This window comes from Protopterus annectens, chromosome 6.part1 (genome assembly GCF_019279795.1).
Source record: "Protopterus annectens isolate FY-2018-M chromosome 6.part1, PAN1.0, whole genome shotgun sequence".
Classification (NCBI taxonomy): Eukaryota; Metazoa; Chordata; order Ceratodontiformes; family Protopteridae; genus Protopterus; species Protopterus annectens.
Genome location: NC_056738.1, coordinates 467,341,968 through 467,362,649, shown reverse-complemented (window position 1 = coordinate 467,362,649; position 20,682 = coordinate 467,341,968). Strand labels below are relative to the sequence as shown.

At 40.9% G+C, this 20,682-nt stretch overlaps 1 protein-coding gene across 2 annotated transcripts in view; it reads left to right on the top strand.

Moving 5' to 3' along the window:
• The window catches only part of LOC122805631 (oocyte zinc finger protein XlCOF6-like), a 96,231-nt gene that overhangs the window by 66,076 nt on the left and 9,473 nt on the right, over positions 1-20,682 (top strand). Inside the window, exon 2 of one of the 2 annotated variants that reach the window (XM_044075894.1) lies at positions 16,947-16,997. In XM_044075894.1, the coding sequence (XP_043931829.1) occupies positions 16,970-16,997 (28 nt within the window). In that variant the 5' untranslated portion in view covers positions 16,947-16,969. Of the gene's footprint in view, positions 1-16,943; positions 16,998-20,682 lie in introns of both variants that reach the window. The other variant, XM_044075893.1, reaches the window with a different exon arrangement.

Sequence of the window (20,682 nt, the reverse complement as noted above, 5' to 3'; positions counted from 1 at the left end):
AGATGTTAGATGGGTCTTGAGAGTTCAACAGTATGGTCTACATTTATTTTGTTGACTTGGTGAAGTTTATGACCAGGTACTCTGGAATGTCTAGTGGGAGGTGCTGCAGCAGTACACAGTCACGGGGACATTGCTTCTTGCCATTTAATTCCTGTATTTGTAGTGTGAGAGCTGCCTGAATTCTTAGTGGTAAAGCTGAAATTTTACATCTCAGTGAAATATGTTGTCTTGATTTATTTTTCATTTAGATGTTGATAGATTATTAAAGTAGAAGCTGAAATTCTTCCATTTGAAACTTTGTAATCAGATACTATGTCATTCACAAACACCTTAGTCAGCATTATTTTTAGAAATTATTTTTTTCTCTTTAAGAAGAAAGGAAACAATGTTTTAGCCATATGCATTTGTTTGAGTACTTGACAGTTAAAGTTCTGATCTTTTAGGAGCTTGTTAGAATCCTGTGAAGCTTAGAAATAAATGTGTATTTATTTGCTGATGCATAATTTTTTGGACCTTATGAGCACATCTCTGAAGAAAATGTGAGACGTAATGAATTATGGTTGTAGGGTAGAGAATGTAAACAGACCATCAAGTGTTTTTTTTAAATTGCATCTTCTTGAACTTTATAGGGTAGCTTATTGTTCACTGTAATACTTTGCTGAATTTTCTTTGGGTCTAACATTTTCTCTGTGTTGTATTGTCAGCAGTTTGCTTGCTGTTGTGATCTGAAACTTCGAGAGTGAGTTAAACTTAGGATGATTTGCTATCATTGATGTTTTGGCACATGGCAGAAGTTAACCTCATCTCCTGTCAGCCCGTATGATTGTGTTCCATGTCTGTTGCTCATGGTCAAGGTTTGTATCTTTCATATAGCAGTAGAACAGTATGTATTATGGCTTTCACCAGCTTAGAGGTTGCAACATGTTGTGGCACTGTCAAATCAATCTAGAGTCTGATAAGTGCCCTCTAACTTATGTTGAGGGTTTGCATTTTTTTGCAATTTTTTTTTTTTTTACACATTTAACATTATCACCTCACAGCAAGAGGTTCTCCTGTTTGATTCTCAGCTGGGGTGCCTTCTATGCAAAGTCTGCATGTCCTCCCTGTGGTCACATGGGTTTCCTCTGGGTGCTCCAGTTTCCTCCCACATTCCAAAGATATGCAGTAGGTGGATTGGACACACTAAATTGGCTGTAGGTGAGAGTGTGTGCGCAAGTGAGTGGTGCAAATGAACTACCACAGCAGGGCTTGCCACCCAGCAGTGTAAACCTTGGCTCAAGATGAGTGTCACTGCGGAAGTGACCCGACCCCAGGTGCAAAACGGGAAAAGGGGTTGAGGATGGATGGATGGATGGATTTGCCTTCAGAAGCATCACATCACCGCTGTATTTTCTGTAAGCTGTCTTTGTTAAACCACAACCAAGGTAAAATACATTATTAATTTATGGGTATCTTCTAAAAATTTTAAGTTCCAGCATTGAATGTACAAATAAAATGTTCATGATTTGACTGTTGATCTCATCACAATATTTAGGGATGCTTTTGTACTGCAGATGGTATTGTAGTTTTGCCCTAAAACCTTAATGGAAATAAATGGAGGTGTTTGGGAAGGTATCTTATCTAATCGTTTGCTTGCTGTCGGCCAGAAGTTTTTGAGGTTCATGTACCTGGGATCTAGGCCATTCATTCATTTAGAATGTTTATTTGATTTAAAAAAATGTCTCTTTGAATGCCGGCAGCACCTAGTCCATTTTTAATATAATTGACTCTGAGATTGCTGCATTTTTAGAACATAATCATCTCTATGGTTTTGGGACTTTTGGAGTAAAGAACAGCACCCTTTTGCATTGAAGCCTGTTATGATCAGATTTTTCTGTCTCATTTCCAAGTTGCATAATATAATTGAGCACTTCTCACTGTGATTGCCCTCTGCCATACATCTGTGGTCTGGTGTTCTATAAAGTGATTTGAAGTTAAACATAATTTTGGTCAAATATGTTGTGACAGAATTTCAGTAATGAAACCTGAATGAAGTCAAAGCTAGGATCAGAGGTGCTGTAGGCAAGGGTACCAAAGTAAGTTGAAAAATAAGAAGTAGAAAACCATGGTTTGACCATTGTTTTTATGTGGCACATAAACCTAGACATTGAAGGCAGAGCGGCAGAAAAAGCCTGAAGTACTGTATATGAAGTGCCAGTGATGGGTAGTATGTTTTACATGGAGTCTGATGAAAAAACTGAGAATATCACAGCAGAACCCAAAAATACCCCCAGTTCCAGAGAACACCAAAGAGACCAGATTGTTCTAGGTTTGGTCATGTGCAAGAAAACAATATGATTTGTTGAAGCATATCCAAAAGACACAGGAAGAAAGCAAGAAAAGACTAAGACAATCAGCCAAGAGATGGATGTATTGAAGGGAAGACCTGTGACAGTTGTATATGTCTGTCTAAGAAGGTAAGTAAGTGGCTCTGAATTGTGAGAACTGGTGACACCCCGGCCTTCTGTAGAAATGGGGAAGAAAACAGGATGGGGGTGTTGTTAGTGGACTTATGATATGGAGGTGAAAGACAGCTAGAGGACTCTAAGACAGCAGTTGTGGTACTATTGTAGCATCTTGTACAAGCATTGGAGCAAGAAAGTCTCAGGAGCTACAGGTCTGTTAACTCAAGAGAATATCATAAAGAGAATCTTGAGTGAAAGGCTGTTTTTATTTCTAGACGGCAGCTTTCTGTAGCACAGCTTCCACTGTGGGTTTACATCCAAAAGGAGCTGTCAAGTCGATCCTGGTCCAGTTTTTAATGACAGAGTTACGGGTGAACTTGACAGTGGAGTGCCAGGAGACTTTGTATAACTAGACTTCAGGCAGGGCCTTTGATCTCTCACATGTAGGAGGCTAATGGGAAAACTGGATTAGTTTGGGCTAGGATCAAGGCTGGGGAACTAAATAGCTATATGGTTGGTTGATAGGACAGAAGGTTGCGCTAAGAGGGCAAGCATCAGGCACTGGGGAAATGACTAGCGGAGTGTCATGGATCTGTTCTGTGTCCAGTAGTCTTAAGTGTGTTTGTCTCTGATACATTTGAGGAAATGGAGAACAGGCTATACCTGTTTGATAATAATGACTTAAAAATGGGTGCAGTAGTGGGGGGTGGGGTGAAGAGTTTAGAGAATGATTGGAAAGGCTGAGCAGGTGGACAGAAGTACTTTTAACAATTAAGGCTGTGGAGCCATTGAAATGGACTTCCAGACAGGGGCGGCCCGTGCTATCGGACTGCCGGACTGCAGCCCCCTCAAATCAAAAAGAAAATAAAAAATAGAAAAAAAAAAATGTTTTTTAAATTTCGCGGACTTCGCGCATGCGCAGTAGTCCCAACTACTGCGCGTCTATGCGCATGCTCCTGGCAGTCCGGCAGTCCCCATAGGGGGACACAAGGAGACGTCTGTGCACGTTAAACGTGCACAGACTCGCTGGGAGAATATGTCGGGGCCGGACTGCAACAGCAGCAGTCAGGGACAGTCTCGACGATCTCTGGAAGGAGTTTTTGGTTTTTGAATGCAGCAGGGATCTCGCGGGTCTTGGGAGTATTGCGCGGGCAGGACATTAGCTGGATGGATATTATGGAGAACAGACAGGAAAGTGTATTGATGGAATATATAGGGGGGTGTGTGTGTGTGTGTGTGAAAATGCCCCAGGTGCTCATGGTGGTGTGGTAGGGAATACCTCAGGCTTGAACCCTGTACCCTGTATGCAGGTGTTAAAGACTTGAGTTCCCTACCCACCACCATTTGTAAAAAAATTGCAGATTTTTGCCTCATATTTGATCTGATCTGTTCCTCATAATATCTGTGGTTTGTAAATGTTTTAATGCTTGATATTTGATGGTGTAGTAGTTGCATTGTTGCCTCACAGCTGCAGGTTCTCTGGTTTGATTCTTGGCTGGGGTTCCTTCTTTGTGGGGTCTGTATCTTCTCCCTGTGTTTGTGTGGGTTTGCTTTTGTGTCCTCCCATGTTACAAAGACATGTCTGCATTATTTCTTCCTGGGCCTCTGCTGAAAATTGTTTTTTTGTTCCAAGTCAGACTGTCCTGATTAACAAATGTTAAATAAAATTGACAGGCATTTGAATTTCAGACTTCAGGTTTCTGAATGTTTAATTCCTTGCATAATTGATGGTGCAGTGGTAGTATTGTTGCCTCACAGCTATAGGTTTCCTGGTTTGATTCTTGGTTGGGGTGGCTTCTGTGTGGAGTCTGCATCTCCTCCCTGTGTTTGTGTGGATTTGCTCTGGTGCCCTGCCATTTTACAAAGACGTGTCTGCAGTTTTAATCCCTACGTCTCTGCTGAAAATTGTTTTTATTCTGTCCGCAGTAAAATTGACAGGCATTTGAATTTCAGACTTCAGGTTTCGAAATGTTTAATTCCTTGCATAATTGATGGTGCAGTGGTAGTATTGTTGCCTCACAGCTATGGGTTTTCTGGTTTGATTCTTGGTTGGGGTGGCTTCTGTGTGGAGTCTGCATCTCCTCCCTGTGTTTGTGTGGATTTGCTCTGGTGCCCTGCCATTTTACAAAGACGTGTCTGCAGTTTTAATCCCTCGTCTCTGCTGAAAATTGTTTTGTTCTGTCCGCAGTAAAATTGACAGGCATTTGAATTTCAGACTTCAGGTTTCTGAATGTTTAATTCCTTGCATAATTGATGGTGCAGTGGTAGTATTGTTGCCTCACAGCTATAGGTTTTCTGGTTTGATTCTTGGTTGGGGTGGCTTCTGTGTGGAGTCTGCATCTCCTCCCTGTGTTTGTGTGGATTTGCTCTGGTGCCCTGCCATTTTACAAAGACGTGTCTGCAGTTTTAATCCCTCGTCTCTGCTGAAAATTGTTTTTGTTCTGTCCGCAGTAAAATTGACAGGCATTTGAATTTCAGACTTCAGGTTTCTGAATGTTTAATTCCTTGCATAATTGATGGTGCAGTGGTAGTATTGTTGCCTCACACCTATAGGTTTTCTGGTTTGATTCTTGGTTGGGGTGGCTTCTGTGTGGAGTCTGCATCTCCTCCCTGTGTTTGTGTGGATTTGCTCTGGTGCCCTGCCATTTTACAAAGACGTGTCTGCAGTCTTAATCCCTGCGTCTCTGCTGAAAATTGTTTTTGTTCTGTCCGCAGTAAAATTGACCGGCATTTGAATTTCAAACTTCATGTTCTTCAGAATACATAGTAGCACAACCTTTTTTTCTTGCAATTTTCTAAGTTTATAAGATGAATATTTTAAATTTGTCCCTATTTTTGGGACTGTATTCCCCCGTTATTGGCTTCGTCCAGGTTTTTGTGCTAAGGTTGACAGCTATGGCAAGAACTGAATTCACTGAATATGTTTGAGGGCTGTATTCCCTCATTACTGGGTTTGTCCAGGTGTTTTGTACTAAGAGGTTGACAGCTATGGTGAGAACTGAATTCACTAAATGATAGCTATTTAAGTTTCAGTCTTCCTCTCTTTTACAAAGCAGCTGATGTGGCGTAGTGGTATGTTACTCTGACTGTTTTTTGCTCAGGGACCTTGGCAGTAAAATATATGGTGGCGACACAACATTTTATTCTAGCAACTTTCCAAGATTATACAAGCAATGTTTAATGTGTCCCTGGTTTTTGGGCTTTTGACCCCAATACATTTTGGCTTTTTCCAGTTTTCTTGAGCTGCGAAGTTGAGATGCAGTTGAGTATTGAGTAGATTTTACAAGGAGCTGAGAGCTGCAGGGGAATAGAAGTTTAGTGCTTTGCCTAGTTAATACTATAGCACAACAGGTTGTGTACTTGCTTTTGATGCAGATGGCTATGGGTTCTACTCCCACAAGGGGTGGATGCTGCCATACTGAGAATGTTCTCCTTGGTGAAGATACTAACTATGAGTTCGTTATCAGTTTGCCATCCATTTCCTCTTGCAATATTATTACTGGCTTATCATTTTTTTAATGTAATATAGGCAATTTATTCCTGAGGGGCAACAGACACTTTATTTTTTGATGAAACCATGAAATATAAAGGTGATTGCTAGCAGCAACCGCTTCATTAGTTACACATTTCTTTAATGTGGAATTATTCAGATGACTTACTTCAGAGATTGTGCATATTTACTGATAATGGACTGTAGAATTGTGCATATTTACTGATAAAGGTGGACTGTAGAATTGTGCATATTTACTGATAATGGTGGACTGTAGAATTGTGCATATTTACTAATAATGGTGGACTGTGGAATTGTGCATATTTACTAATAATGGTGGACTGTAGAATTGTGTATATTTACTAATAATGGTGGACTGTGGAAGTCTGAGTAGACTTTTTTATGATAAATGTTCTCAACTGGGCAGTTTTGCCATTATGGGTGCATATGGTTTGTTTCATTGCTTACTGGAAAAATGTTCAAAACAAATTTAAAACACCCTCTAACAAGTGTACTGTATTGTACAAGGAATATAATTTTAGTACAATAAGGAAGGTGTATCAAAGAGCACATGTATGTTTCATATGCAAGGGGCCTATGATTCGAAAACAGCCCAAAATTAATCTTTATCTGCCACTGGCAAAATGTATTTTCTTTGAATGTGGGTTTCAATGCTGTTTCAATGAATGTGAGTTTCAAGGGCAGAGAAGTTTTAATGCTAAGTTTTCATTGTGAGACTGCATTGCTTTGTTTAACAGATGACTTAGTGTTTGTGCTGTAAAATACAAAATAAAACTTTCAAATGAAGTCCAACTCATCATAGAAGTAAAGCAATATGCACATTAGTGTTTATGGTAAATGGAGTGAAATAGCCAAGTAATGGTTCATTGGAATGGCTGCAGAGGCTCCATTCAATCATTATTTTGTCAGGGGGGAAGGGCAGCAAACTCAGACAGGCCCAGCTGAACTATACCTCCCAACTGTCCAGATTTTCAAAGAATGAATAGATTTTTGCTTCTTATTTTTGGTTTGTTCATAAAATTTGTAGTTTTAATTCCTAAATGATTTGCCAGAAGTCACTAAATAATAAGTTTCAGACTTCATAACTTTCAGAAAAATGCATGTTAAAGTAAGAGCTGTTCTATCAACTGTCTCAATTTATACAAGAGCATTTTTAGTACTGTTTATATGTGCCTCCAGTATATTTGGCCTTGTTCAGATTTACTGCATTAACAGGTTGAGAGGTACATGCAAATAAATTGCTTTATAGAATTAGGCATAGCCAACCTCTCAACTGTCCCCAATTTTTGGCTCAAAATGTTGCTCTTCCCCCTAATAATCCCTCCGCAAAATAGCAATTTTGGAAGAAAACATGGAGGGTTTACAATTAAGAAATAACTGTAATAATCAAAGTTATAGATTACTTGAAATGCATGTAGATTCTTTTATTTTGTCAGCTGCTCAAGGTAGCAGTACTAATATTAAAGTGTCCCTTCTTTGACAGGTAGCAGCTGTATTGTGTGTCTATTTATTTTATATTTTTGCATCACATTTTTGGTCCATTTTTCATAAAACTGTGTTTTTTGGCAAATTAGTGACAAATCACTAAAGACTGAAGTTAGAAAATGACAGACATTTGAGTTTCAGATTTTATACCCTTCAGAAAATTCATACTAATGCAAGACCTATTCTATTATCTTTCTAAGTTTATTAGAGCAATATTTAAAAATGGTCCTTATTGTTGGGCCTTTGTCCCACTTCTGTGTATGGCTTTGTCCAGATTTCTTGCTCTTGAGGTTGAGAGGTATGACAAATGTGTCAGGGCCATCACAGTCAGCCAGAGAGATTTCAAATTGTGACATGCTTGTTGCACCCCACTCCCCCATGTAGTGACTCTGGATGTGTCCAAGCAAGGCAAGGAGTAGTTGTATCTACCTTGGATGGGGAGGACACACTGCATAAGTACTGCAGTGGCTTTTCATCTGTCCTTGATTTTGCAGAATGGTCTGGTTTCTGTCATATTTTTGTACTGTTGATTTATGCTTATTACTCAGATTTATGCTTATTACTCAAAGTGCCTGTTGCTCTGTGTTTAAGTAGCAATGCTTTAATGACCATAAGGTAAGCTTGTCTGACATCGTAAGATGTAAGTAAGCTTTAATAAGCATACTGTTAAAGAATTGCCAACATTGAAAGCCTTTCTGTTGTTGCCATGCAGAGAATACTTGACTAGATAATGTATAAGCCTTGGGTATTAAAGGACAGGATTCCATTATTTTAAAAGCTCATTACACTTGTTGGAGACTTCCAGTCATCTCTACAGACTTTACCCGTAAACTAAACAGAATGCCAATCATGTGTGGTCCATAACCTGTACAGTAATCCTTTAAGCAATGTATCTTGAGCTTGTTTCTTGTTTGCTTTTCATTTTTTACCTTTATCATGTTTTCCCCATGAAACAAGTTGTCAGGCAGCAGGTCTTTTTTGGATAAGAAACATTTTTACAAGTGGGGGCATCACATAGATTTCTACTTTCAGCATGTTACTTGGTACTTTAATAAAGCTGAATATATTATAATTAGAACTGCAGTGCAAGGAGAAGTGGTTTGAGTTGAGTGCTTCTGGTTTTCCTTATACTTGATTTTGACTGGCATTCCAGTAATGTATTTAAAAAGTAATTTATTTTTCATGCCTCACAACCTTTTGTTTCCATCTAGATATTAAGTAAGCTGTCATGCAGCCAATGCATTGAAATATTTTTATTCTTCTACACTTATTTTTGTCTTGATTGGACTTTCATAATGATGGTTTGCCACCCAGGGCAGCGTATTTAATTAAAGTTAGTTTTTTGTGGTTTTGTGCATAGCTCCTCCCCTTTATGGTTGACCACACCCCTTCCCCTTGACCCCACCCATTCAGCTGTCTCCTGCAGCCCCCCTGTGATTTGAAGTCACCAGCCGCCAGTGCTTCCAGAGTAGATGGTGGGACTACTGCTGAGGCAGTGAACAGAGAATGGGAGGGATAAAAAAAAAAGATTTGCAGATTAGGAATGGAGGGAGATGTAAAGACACTTAAAAGGACAGACGTAGATAGGCTTGCTGTCATGCGAATGTAATGCAGTGAGACAAATAGGGATGCATTTTGTCTCCATATGTGACATTGATAATCCAGTGCACTCATATCATATTTCTCTTCCTTGCTCTAATGTGTGCTTTCTGGCCTTTCCTCCATTTCTCAATTCTCCAGTCTGTGCAATCCCATACTTCCCCTCGCACTTCTGGTACTCCATTCCCATTTGTATCCTGGTAACCTTCTAACACAAGCTTTGTATCTCCATTATGTTATGACTTTTAGAACCAAACCTTTCACCATTATCACATGTATTGGAATGATGAAGTTGTCTTGAATTTCTTCCCCTGGAAGGGCACATCTGCATTCTGTTGGCTTTTTCCACTTCTCTCTCATTTTATTAGATGACTCAAATTGGAATGTATTATAACATAGGTATCTGTTGTATTAAATGTATTTGTTGTCGTTATGTTTGCAAATTTTTGTTGGACTCCCCAGCTGCTGTATCTGTCCATGACCCTTACAAGTTGCACTTCATGCTAGAGGCCAACTCCCCTCTCTGACCTCGACCTCAGTCTTGGTGACATCAGCAAAGATCTTTATCATATTCTGTATCCCCAGCATGATGTGCTGAACAGCACCATATATGACACAAAACCAGTGGATATATCTGCTTTTCTACTCTTCCATTGCTAATGTCTGCCTCCCTTCTATTAGATATTTGTATTCCATCCTCTTCCCCCTTTCAGTTGATCAAGAGTTCAGTTTGGTGCCTTCCCATGTGCTTTAGCTTTTCTGTTAGCCACTTCGTAACTGTAATATTGGGACCCTTGCTGAAGTACAAGAGCAGTACATCCAGTGAATTCTCATCGTCAAACCTAGCCTTATCCAAGTCCTACAACTGCATTGTGATTTAGTGGCAAGATGTCTGCTAGCTAAATTCATGATGTCTACTGGCTGCTAGATAACTTCAGTCCTGTTGGCTTGCTAGTTAAAATACAGTCTCTCTCTAATATTTCATGTTGTGGACTGAAGTCTGTGGAGTCTGTAGTTAAACCTTTCTTGGAATATGCTTTCTGTTAAGGAATCAACATTTGTTTCCCTGTAGTAGTAGTGTGACATAATGTAGTCCCTCCGGAAGTAACTGAACATTTTTTATTGTTGTTTCATCAGACACATTTTTTTAGTCATCTTGGCATTTTGGATGTGATGAGGCCAATGTATTGTTCCTTCCTTCACCTACCAGTTGACCTTTCAATATACGTATGTTATTTCTAGTCATCTCCTGTTAATACCTTACCTTAGTGTTTTGTGGAAACTAAAATAAAGGTTTCATTAAGTGTATTATCTCAGTTTTGCCTCTTCAAGTTTCTTCTTCTAGTACCTTTCTGCAGTAAGCAGTCTCTGAGTTTCTTGAATTCTGTTATGTGTCTAGAGCATTTCCTATAACAATACTTTAGTTTTCTAGATTGTTCCTTCTTTGTGGCTCATATTGGCCTAGCATGTAATCTCACCTGCCTCTTTCCTAACATGCCCTTTTAATTTTTGGCTCTTTTGTCACATAAAAGCCCATAACATATTTTCATTTTACTACACACTGCTAGAAGTTGTGCTTAGATATAGTAAACACAATGTTTCTATACTTGTGTGGTAGTTTTTTTCCTGATGTCTGTCTTTGTATCGCACCCTCCCATGACAACAATTTTTGGTCCCCATGTTAGAATTAACTAATTCCTTCACTTTCTGGCTGTGCTGTATAACCAGATGTTCTTCATCTCACATTGCTGCAGTCCTTACACTTGGGGTAGTCCGCTGTCCTCGGTCGGCCCGAATATCAAAGTATTAGGCTGACGTCGGTCAAGGCGCTTAAGACTGACATCAGGACGTCAGGGTACAAATGCGCATGACCGACGTCATATCCTCAGTCTTTTTTGCCGCATGGTCCGATGCAGAAGCAGCGTTGCAAGTGCCGTTCGGCGTTCTGAAATTTTTCGAATTCGGAGTTTCAGACCGAGTCAAAGTTGGCTAAGTACCCGTTGGGAATATTTTAGTTTTTTCTTGCCTCAGTGGTTTACCGGATGTCAGAAAAAGTGAATAACTGTATTTCTTGTGGGAAGCAGATACCGCATAGGGATTATCATACGTTGTGTATTCCTTGTTTGGGGCCTGAGCACGACGTTGTTGGGTGTCGCTTTTGTGCTAGGTTCAATAAGCGCACTATTAAGCGAAGGTTAGATTGTGCCAGGTTGGTCTTCGGGAAGCGGTGCAATTATAATATGCCGTTGGATGCTCCGACGCCCGCTTCGTCGAAGAAGCGCAAAGACAAAGCAGCTAAACCCAGGCAAGAAGAGTCGTCCGTACCGGACGCCGGTTCTTTAGAGGCGTCAGTGGAACCGGTGGTTCCGCCGAGGCTTCTCTGGAGTCCCAGGGGGAGACTTTGATATTGCAGGATGTGGCCTCTCAGGAGGCAGGTCAGGCTGAAGGGGCTTCTCAGGTTACTGTACTCCCCTCCCTTCCTAGGGTGGTTAGGCCCTCTCCTTCTGTTTCCAAGGCTTCTCCCAGAGGCAGGCCAGGTTTAGCTTCTGTTGGTGTCACTCCTAGTTCAACAGGATCTGTGCCCAAGAAGCACATGCTTAAAATGGCAGAAGATTTAATTACTTTGATTAGAGGTTCTTTGCCCCCTCCTGATAAGAGGCCTAGGGTGGAACCAGAGTTGGGGAGTTTTGAGCAGGCTTGGATGTTTCAGAGTCTTGACTGAAGACTTGCAGGAGTACTCTCCTTATTCTGATTCTGATGCAGATGATTCGACTCCTTCTGCTTCTCCTCCAGAGGATTTTTCTTTTCAGAGACTCTTCATTCCATGAGGGAACATTTTAAGTGGGAAGGTCAGGACTTCTCTGATTCCAGGAAAAGGCTTAGGGAATTTTTGCTTTTACCCCAGCATAGGCCTTTGGCTATACCACCTGTTCTGGATGTTGTGGAAGATGTGTTTGCAGAGGCTTCACTTAATCCTGATTCTTTGCCTCCTGCTCCTGTTAAACCGGATAGGTATTACAGGGTACCTGAGGCTCATAAATATCTTTATAAGGGTCCTAGGGCGGACCCAGAAACTGTTAGTCAGGGACCTAAGGGTGTCAAGGCCTCTGTTGTAAAAAATCCGGTTCCTCCAGATAAAGAGGCCAGAGCTTTGGATAGATGGGGAAAGAAAGTCTATACTTCTTCCACCTTAGCTATGAGGGCTTTGAATTGCCAGTTTCACATGTTGAAATATCAAAACTATCTTCTTTCTCAATTGAAGTCTAAGGTAGATGCTCTGGAGGAAGGCATTGAGTGTAAAGAATTACAAGATTTGGTGCATGTCTCGGAACAGGTGGGTAAGCATTCTTTGCAATGTGGTTTTGATGCTGTACAGGCCTCGTCTAGGGTGGCTGCCACTGGTTCAGTTCTTCGCAGGCACGCCTGGCTGAGGGATCAGAATTTATCTGACCATGTTAAGACAAGGATTTTGGATGCTCCTTTACAGTCTGATGTGTTGTTTGGTTCACCTGTGGAGTCAGTCTTGAAGAAAATGGAAGACAAGGCTAAGTCTATGCAGGCTGTTAAAGATTTTTTGCAAGTTCAGCCTCCGAAGTTTAGTAGGAATTGGCCTGCTAAGGGGTGGACGTATCCTTCTTATGATTCTCAGTCTAGGGGTAGATCTAGACGTGGTAGGGGCAGAGCTCAGAGTTCCTTCAGACCTAGAACGGGAAGTTCACCTGCACAGTCTTCGGGTGAGGGCAGGGGCCAGTCCTTTCGTAAACAGGCCCAATGACCTACCTTTTCAGCTGCCAGATCCTTCTTGCCTGGCAGCACCTTTGGGAGGAAGGTTGGCACTCTTCAAGGAAAATTGGAGATCATACACCAAGGTTACAAGTTTTATTTCCATACCTTGCCTCCTTTCAAAGGCATGCCAGACGTTCCTCCTCAGCAAAGACTAGAGGCTCACAAACAAATTTCTCTGCTACTTCAAATAGGGGCCATACAACCGGTCCCTCTACCAGAAGTGGGCCTAGGATTTTATTCTCGCCTGTTCCTAGTACCAAAGAAGGGGAACACGTGGAGACCAATTTTGGATTTATCTATCCTCAACACATATCTGGACATTCCCAAGTTCAAAATGTTGACGTTACAACAGCTTTTGCCTCTGCTGGGCAAAGATCACTGGATGGTGACTCTGGATCTCAAGGAGGCTTACCTTCATGTTCCTATCAGGCTCAGTTGCAGGAAGTATCTGCGTTTTCGGGCTGGGACTTCTCATTATCAGTTCTCTGCATTGCCCTTTGGCTTATCTACTGCGCCCAGAGTGTTCACGAAAGTTCTGGCTCCAGTGATAGCTTTCTTCAGGCTAAGAGGAATACAGATCTATCCTTATTTGGACGATTGCCTGATTCTGGCCCAAGAAAAGGGCGAACTTCTTCATCATTTACAGTATGTGATAGCAGTGCTAAGATGCCTGGGGTATTCTGTGACCGAATTAAAGTCCAGTCTAGTACCCACTCAGGACATGTGCTTTCTGGGTGTGAGACTGAATACAGCGTCCCAGATGGCCTTTTGACCCCGGACAAACAAAAGAATCTTTCTCTTTACTTCCATCAATTGTCTCATCAGTCCAGGCTGACTGCAAGGACAGTCCTTCAAGCCTTGGGGTTCATGGCATCTTGTATTCTGGTGCTTCCCAATGCCAAACTACATATGAGGAAGCTACAATGGTATCTCAAAAATGTATGGACACAGCACTGCCAAGATATGGACACTGTCACTCAGATAATACCTTGCATTCAAAAGGAGTTTTTGTGGTGGGCTCAGGAATGTCACCTAAACAAGGGACTCTCTGTGACCCGACCAGAGGCGAGTCAGATTCTAACGACAGATGCCTCAGACAAAGCTTGGGGAGCTCATCTAAATGGAAAGTGGGTACAAGACACGTGGCCTGCCAGACTTCAACATCTACATATCAACTTGAAGGAGATGTTAGCAGTCCAATTTGCATTAATAGCTTTCAAGGATTTACTTCTTCCAGGGCAGGTGTTGGTTCTAACAGACAACACAACTGTCATGTGGTACATCAACAAGCAAGGGGGAACGCATTCTTATCCTCTATGCAGACAAGCAATGATTTTGTGGGAGACTGCTCTCAGTTTACAGCTGAATCTTCAGGCAAGGTTTCTGCCGGGAGCACAGAACTCCTTAGCAGATGTGTTGAGCAGACAAATTATGGATCCCCACGAGTGGAAATTGGATCCTCATGTATTTCAGAAATTGACAGTGTTATGGGGAACTCCAGACATAGATCTGTTCGCTTCTCCACTAAACTACCAGCTGCCAAAGTTTTGCACAAAAAGGTTTCATCCCACAGCTTGGAAAGTGGATGCTCTTTCATTCAATTGGAGCAATCTTCATGTGTATGCCTTTCCACCTCTGCCTCTCCTCCCAAAGGTACTCCTGAAGGTCAGACAGGACAAGCCAAAGATGATTTTAATAGCTCCAGATTGGCCTCGACAGCACTGGTACCCATGACTGAGAAGTCTGGTACAGGAGGCTCCATGGCCTTTGCCTTGATTCCACACCTGCTGTCTCAGGAGAACAGTCATTTACTCAATGTCAAACTTCACTCTCTTCATCTAACAGCCTGGCATATTCTGTTCTAAACCCTGGAGGGTCTCAGCTTCCACAGCAAGTTTTGAATGCTATTTTGGAGGCCAGAAGGCCTAGTACAAGGAAAGTGTACGCAGATAAATGGAAGAGATTTTTATTTTGGAGTACAGCAAAGGAATTTGATGTTTCTAAGCCTAATTTAAGTGTGGCTCTTCAATATCTTACTGAGTTACTGGACAAAGGTTTGTCCTTCTCTTCTATTAAGGTTCATGCTGCAGCAATTTCTGCTCACTATGACTGTGACCCACCATTGTTTTCTCATCCTTTGTTTAAGCAGTTCCTTAGAGGGGCAAAGAATATAAGACCCCCACGTAGAGCTCCTACTCCTGCTTGGGATCTCAATTTTGTGTTAGAGAAACTCACTCTACAACCTTTTGAGCCTGCAGCTACTGCCGAGTTGAAATATTTATCATGGAAGACTGCTTTTTTGTTGGCCATTACCTCTGCGAGAAGGGTTTCTGAATTACAGGCCCTTATGGCGGTTGAGCCTTTCTTAATTTTCCATAAGGATAGGGTATCTTTGCGTACTAATCCTTCCTTTATGCCTAAAGTGGTTTCTAGTGTGGCTTTAAACCAAACTATTCATTTGCCTACTTTTTATGCAAACCCCCAAAATAAAGGAAAAGATTTTGCACACTTTGGATATACACAGGCAGTTGCGATATTATTTGAGCAGAACTAAAGGGTTCAGGCAGTCTCAGCAGTTATTTGTTTCTTTTGCTTTGGGTTCTCAGGGCAAGCCTGTGTCAAAACAAACTATTTCTAAGTGGATTGGGTTTTGTATTGCTTTCTGTTATTCCCATCATGGTAAGGAGATTCCAGCTGGGATTAGGCCTCATTCCACTAGGGCTACTGCCACTTCTACAGCTTTTAAGGGGTGGCAACTAAAGATATTTTGGAGGCAGCTACTTGGAGTTCAGTGCATACTTTCTCTAAGCATTACCACCTTCCACTTTACTCTAAATCTAGGGCTGGTTTTGCCACTGCAATTTTATAGGGCATTTTGGCAGCTCCTACTGCTTTATAGTTTTGCCATCCTCCCTTACCTCTGCTTTGGGATTCTACCCAAGTGTAAGGACTGCAGCAATGTGAGATGAAGAACATAGTACAGTTTTGTACCTACCATAAATGTAGATGTTCGAAGATCCACATTGCTGCAGTCCAGTTTACCCTCCCTCCTTCCCCTCTGTAGTTAGAGGCGGTTGTGTGGTTTGGGTTGTGAATATTGTGGATATTGTATATATTGTACATATGATTAGTGCAAGGGTGGTTGGTTGTTTTTTGCTGTCTTTTGGTTTTGACCTTTCTTTTTAGGGTCTTCTGACATCTGGGGCAAGAAAAGACTGAGGATATGACGTCGGTCATGCGCATTTGTACCCTGACGTCCTGATGTCAGTCTTAAGCGCCTTGACCGACGTCAGCCTAATACTTTGATATTCGGGCCGACCAAGGACAGCGGACTACCCCAAGTGTAAGGACTGCAGCAATGTGGATCTTCGAACATCTACATTTATGGTAGGTACAAAACTGTACTTTATAACACCTCTTAACTCACCGGTAAACATGCCAGTTTCTGTGGAGTACAAGGGAAGTGTAGGAGAAATTACCAGCAGTGATGAAGACACATTTATGATATAGATGTATTCATACAACACGATCAGTAAGCTGCCTGAGAAACCATGATGCTTCATATTTTCTTACTTAAGTGTTATCCAGTCAGCAAGCCACCATGCCCATTGTGACTAATGCTAAGTGACTAACAAAGATATTTTTACTGTTAGCTTCAGGGGAAACCTCCTCAGTTTCCTTTTCTTACAGATGTTCTTATCTGTAGACTCAAGGATAGCAGGCTAGCTGAACTTGTCCATACCTGGTAATAATAGCCAAGTGCAAAGGATCAGGAGTTTTGTCATGCGTCTGCTACCATCTCTACCAAAAGTAAGGTAAGGATAATATATTGAGATGTGTATGTGGCCTTTCTGTCTTCACTGCCTTTGCCTGTATTCATGGTATTATAAGGCCTTGTGTAGAAACATGAGCAAAATTGTCTCAAAACATCTTGGCATGTATTTTTGTTAGTGTATCATTCCTTTCAGAGTATCACTCGCCATTATGAGAAGCAGAAATGTAAATAATAGAAGCTGGTGGTTAAGTGAAAGATCGCTTTATTGTTATAAAATGTGTGTCATGAAAAAATGGATATATTGTTTAAGTCACAGTAACATTACTTTTTTTTTTCTCCCCAGCAGGAATAAAAGTGTAGCTAAAAGTGATGGAGGCAGATGAAAGAACCATGTTAGGTAAGAACAAGCCCTGGATAGCTGTACTCTTAACTTCGTTCAATATCTTCTGTATCTTTGAACATTAGTGTATATTGTCAGTACTTTTTTCTTTCTTTGTGTGAAATGCCATTTTGTGCATTGCCTGTTTATTCTTTGTGTTTAATTCCTCTGTGCACCCGTTACATACATGTGTCTTTCTTACCCTAGTTAAATTCTTTATGCACTTCCTGCTACCATTCTTCCCTTGCTGGCATCTTTTTGTTTAGGTGCATTATTTCCCATAACAAGTAATGCTTACTCACTCTCTGAAATGTTGTAATTGTCTTGTTTCATTTCTCTTTGTTGTCTCCTTTGCTGCATGTATTATAGCTATTTGCTTGTATTGAATACCATTGTATGATTTTGTCATGTTATGACTTCCTTTTTCATTATACCTTTTTGTTCTATTATGTGCTATAATTTTATGTTGTATTTTGTTTTTTCCAGGATATGCCTTTGTATTTTATTTTGCAGTGCCAGATACAGGTGTGAGGGGTGTGAATATATAAATTAATTTTGCCCAGATTCCATTTACTGTTAAGGTTGCACTGGATAGAATCCTGGGGAGCCAGTGACTACATCACTGATCTGTCAGTGTACAATATAAAGCATATTTGGATGTGGCACTTTTAACTATGCTTAAGGTGGAATAGCATGTATACCATACAACCTTAAGATCCTGCATGTAAATTGGCATCAGGAAAACAGAATTTGAGACCATGGGCCATGTCCATCACATACAACTTCATGGCAGCAGATGAGACCGTACACTTTCTCACCTGCATTTGGTAGCAGAGTTTGGGTAAATTGTGAGCTGAAATTGTAGAGTATGCAGAACAGCTTTCTCATGAGAAGGTGTGTGTGTGTTGCACCCTTACAGCCACAGTGTAATTATACTGCAGTGTACCTTGCAAAGCAGTCATTTTATTTATTTATTTATTTGACAGAATAGTTGGGAAACTGGCAAAAATTAGACTTTCTGGAATATGAAAACATGTGTAGTGTCACAGCTGACTAAAGATCGCAAACTGTGAAGAGTTCAGCATGCCACCATGACAGAGGATGAAGTGATAACCACCTTAGGTGCAGCTAAGATTCAGTCCAGTGAAACTGGAGATAGCTTGGCAGGGGCTTTGCATGCATATCACACAGCACGGTGACTCCATTCATCCCCAAGTGACAGCAGAATGTAGTGTGAATTAATGAGACTATATTTGGAGATAAAATACCTATAGGTTGAGGCATCCAAGATAACAAAACACATTGAGTTGCAGGAAAGGGAGAAGGTACAAAAGGAAAGAGAAACAGTGCCAGCACAAAAGGAAAATACTGCCCTTTCATCAGTGGTGCTTTAGTCAGTGAATGAGACACAAGCCCTGGATGCCAGGTTAAGTACTAAGTTGTTCCATCAATGAAAAGAGGGGAATGACTGTGGTAGTTTTATTTGGGCATTTGCATGTTTATATAATAAACATAAGACTTGCTGGGGAAGTTGAGGTTTTTAACTTCTCTGCTCACAGGTAAGACAATACATGCAGTAGGTTAAGATGATTGATGCAGATTGCTGTGCTTATGGTAAATTAAAAAGTTGAGTTCATACATCTTAAGCTTACTCCTGAAGCTTTTAGGAAAAGTAATACTGACTGTAGACAGAAAAAAAAAAACGAATCTGTGATTTACATTGCAAAATTAAGCACTTTAATAGCTGGGTGGGTGGATGTCAGGTTCCTGCTACTGAATTGTTGGGGAACCTTTTAATAAGAAAGCAAGCACTCAGTACTTTGACTGAGGATACCAGAACCTGGTTAACAAACTGGAAGTGTTATAACTCTTCTGCAGGAGGGGGGAGGAAGTGGTGGCCCCCATCTTGCTAGCAGGGTACAACTGGACATACACTTGAGTGTAAAGAACTCCTGGGACAGTCTAACCTTTCACACCTGTTTCACAGGTAAACTGGGAACTTACTGACTCGAGTACATGCCAGGGTCTTGGACTAAATTTGTTCCAGTGTAACAAGGTAGGGAGGTAAGTATATTCCATATGTTCACAGTGGCATTGTAGGGAAAGTTACTTGAGGGAGCCAAGTTATTTCATGGTAATGGAGAGTTCTGTTGACTACAGATACTCTGGAATATCACAAGTGCCTGTTTGCTACCCTAATATATGGTAAAGAAACAATTGCTAAGAGGGATACTGCATCACACATTGTTGTTTGACCTGCATTTGGTGGAAGGGACATTGTTTGCCGAAGCAGTTTGCTTAACTTAGAGCCATGAGAGGAACACTTTGATTTGAGTGTTATTAGCTAGAGTTCATTTGGACTGGGGAAAGGGAGCAGAGAGATGGAACAGGATGCAGTGTTTAATATCCCATCTTATGTCATAATAAGTAATGACTGTGACACAGTCCATTGTGTACATGCCTTACACCTGACCAGGCGTGGTGACTGGTGCACGGGAAAGGTAGTAGAGGGAAACACAGCAAATACTACCCCTCCTATAAGTGCTGGTAATAGGGTTGTTTCAGGGGAAAGTAGCAGGAAGCCTGAGATGCAGCAGTCAAAAGATACTGGACCTTCTGTGGAAGGGGCTACATCCTGGAATGAAATAATTTGAAACAATATGTCTAAATCTGAGAGCCAGTTGACAAAAAATCCAGCATTTCTGTTGGAAGTTGAATTGGGAATAATCAGGTAACTGAGTTAAGCATAGTTCTTAGATACCACTTTGCAAAAGTGAAGAAGGTAGTTAAGATGATTCATAATCCTCAAGGGCATTGGAGAGTCTGCATACAGGAATACGAGGTTGCTATAAAGAAAATCTGCTCCTAAGGGGGATCAAGGGAGAAGTGGTGTGGCAGTTTGAGTGTGCCAACAGTCAACAGACACGTGTAGCCATAGTCCATAACATTCCTTTTTCTGGTCATGTAGGCATAAAATGCACAACGAAGAACTTGTGCAAACTTTTACCGGCCAGGCATATTTTATCTATTATGAAAAAGAGATGCCATGCAGAAATTCTATAAATGTTCTACCATGTTGTAAGAAATGCAGTGCATCTTAGTAAAAATTGGGCAAGTGTAATTTGAACTGTATCTTTTTCTCCATGTTTTGTGTCTTAATTTCCCCAGACAGCTGGTTTGAGTCAGGTAAGGGGGAGAAATGTAAAGAAGCTGTGTTTAACTTATTGCAAATGTCATTATTTTTTCATAAAAGGATGTGAAGATTTTAAATTGTGCAGTATGTGAACTGTATTAACATGTGTAGAATAAAATATGAACAATATTGCGTTTGTAACTGCTTTCAGTGGAAATGCAGTAATTTGAATTTAGTTTGATTTTACAGATGTGCACTCATCTGAAGTGCCTTAGCTTAAAAAGTATCTTATTTGAACACTAGTTGAGATCACGCAAACAGGGAAAGCTTCATCCAAATTTAAACCAAACAGGGACTGTCCTTATAAGCAGAGAGGGAGAAAGCAGCTGTCCAGAGAAGAGTACTACCTTACTTTTGAACTTATGCAGGTGGAGTGCATTTTTGGACTGAGTTCAAATTGTATGCCATTTTAACCGTAGAAATTGTGCAACTACTTTTTGTAGAGTACTAAGTCAGAGGTACTTAGCCATTCAGTGCCCCTCCGTTCAGCTGCTAATAGAAACAAGTCTA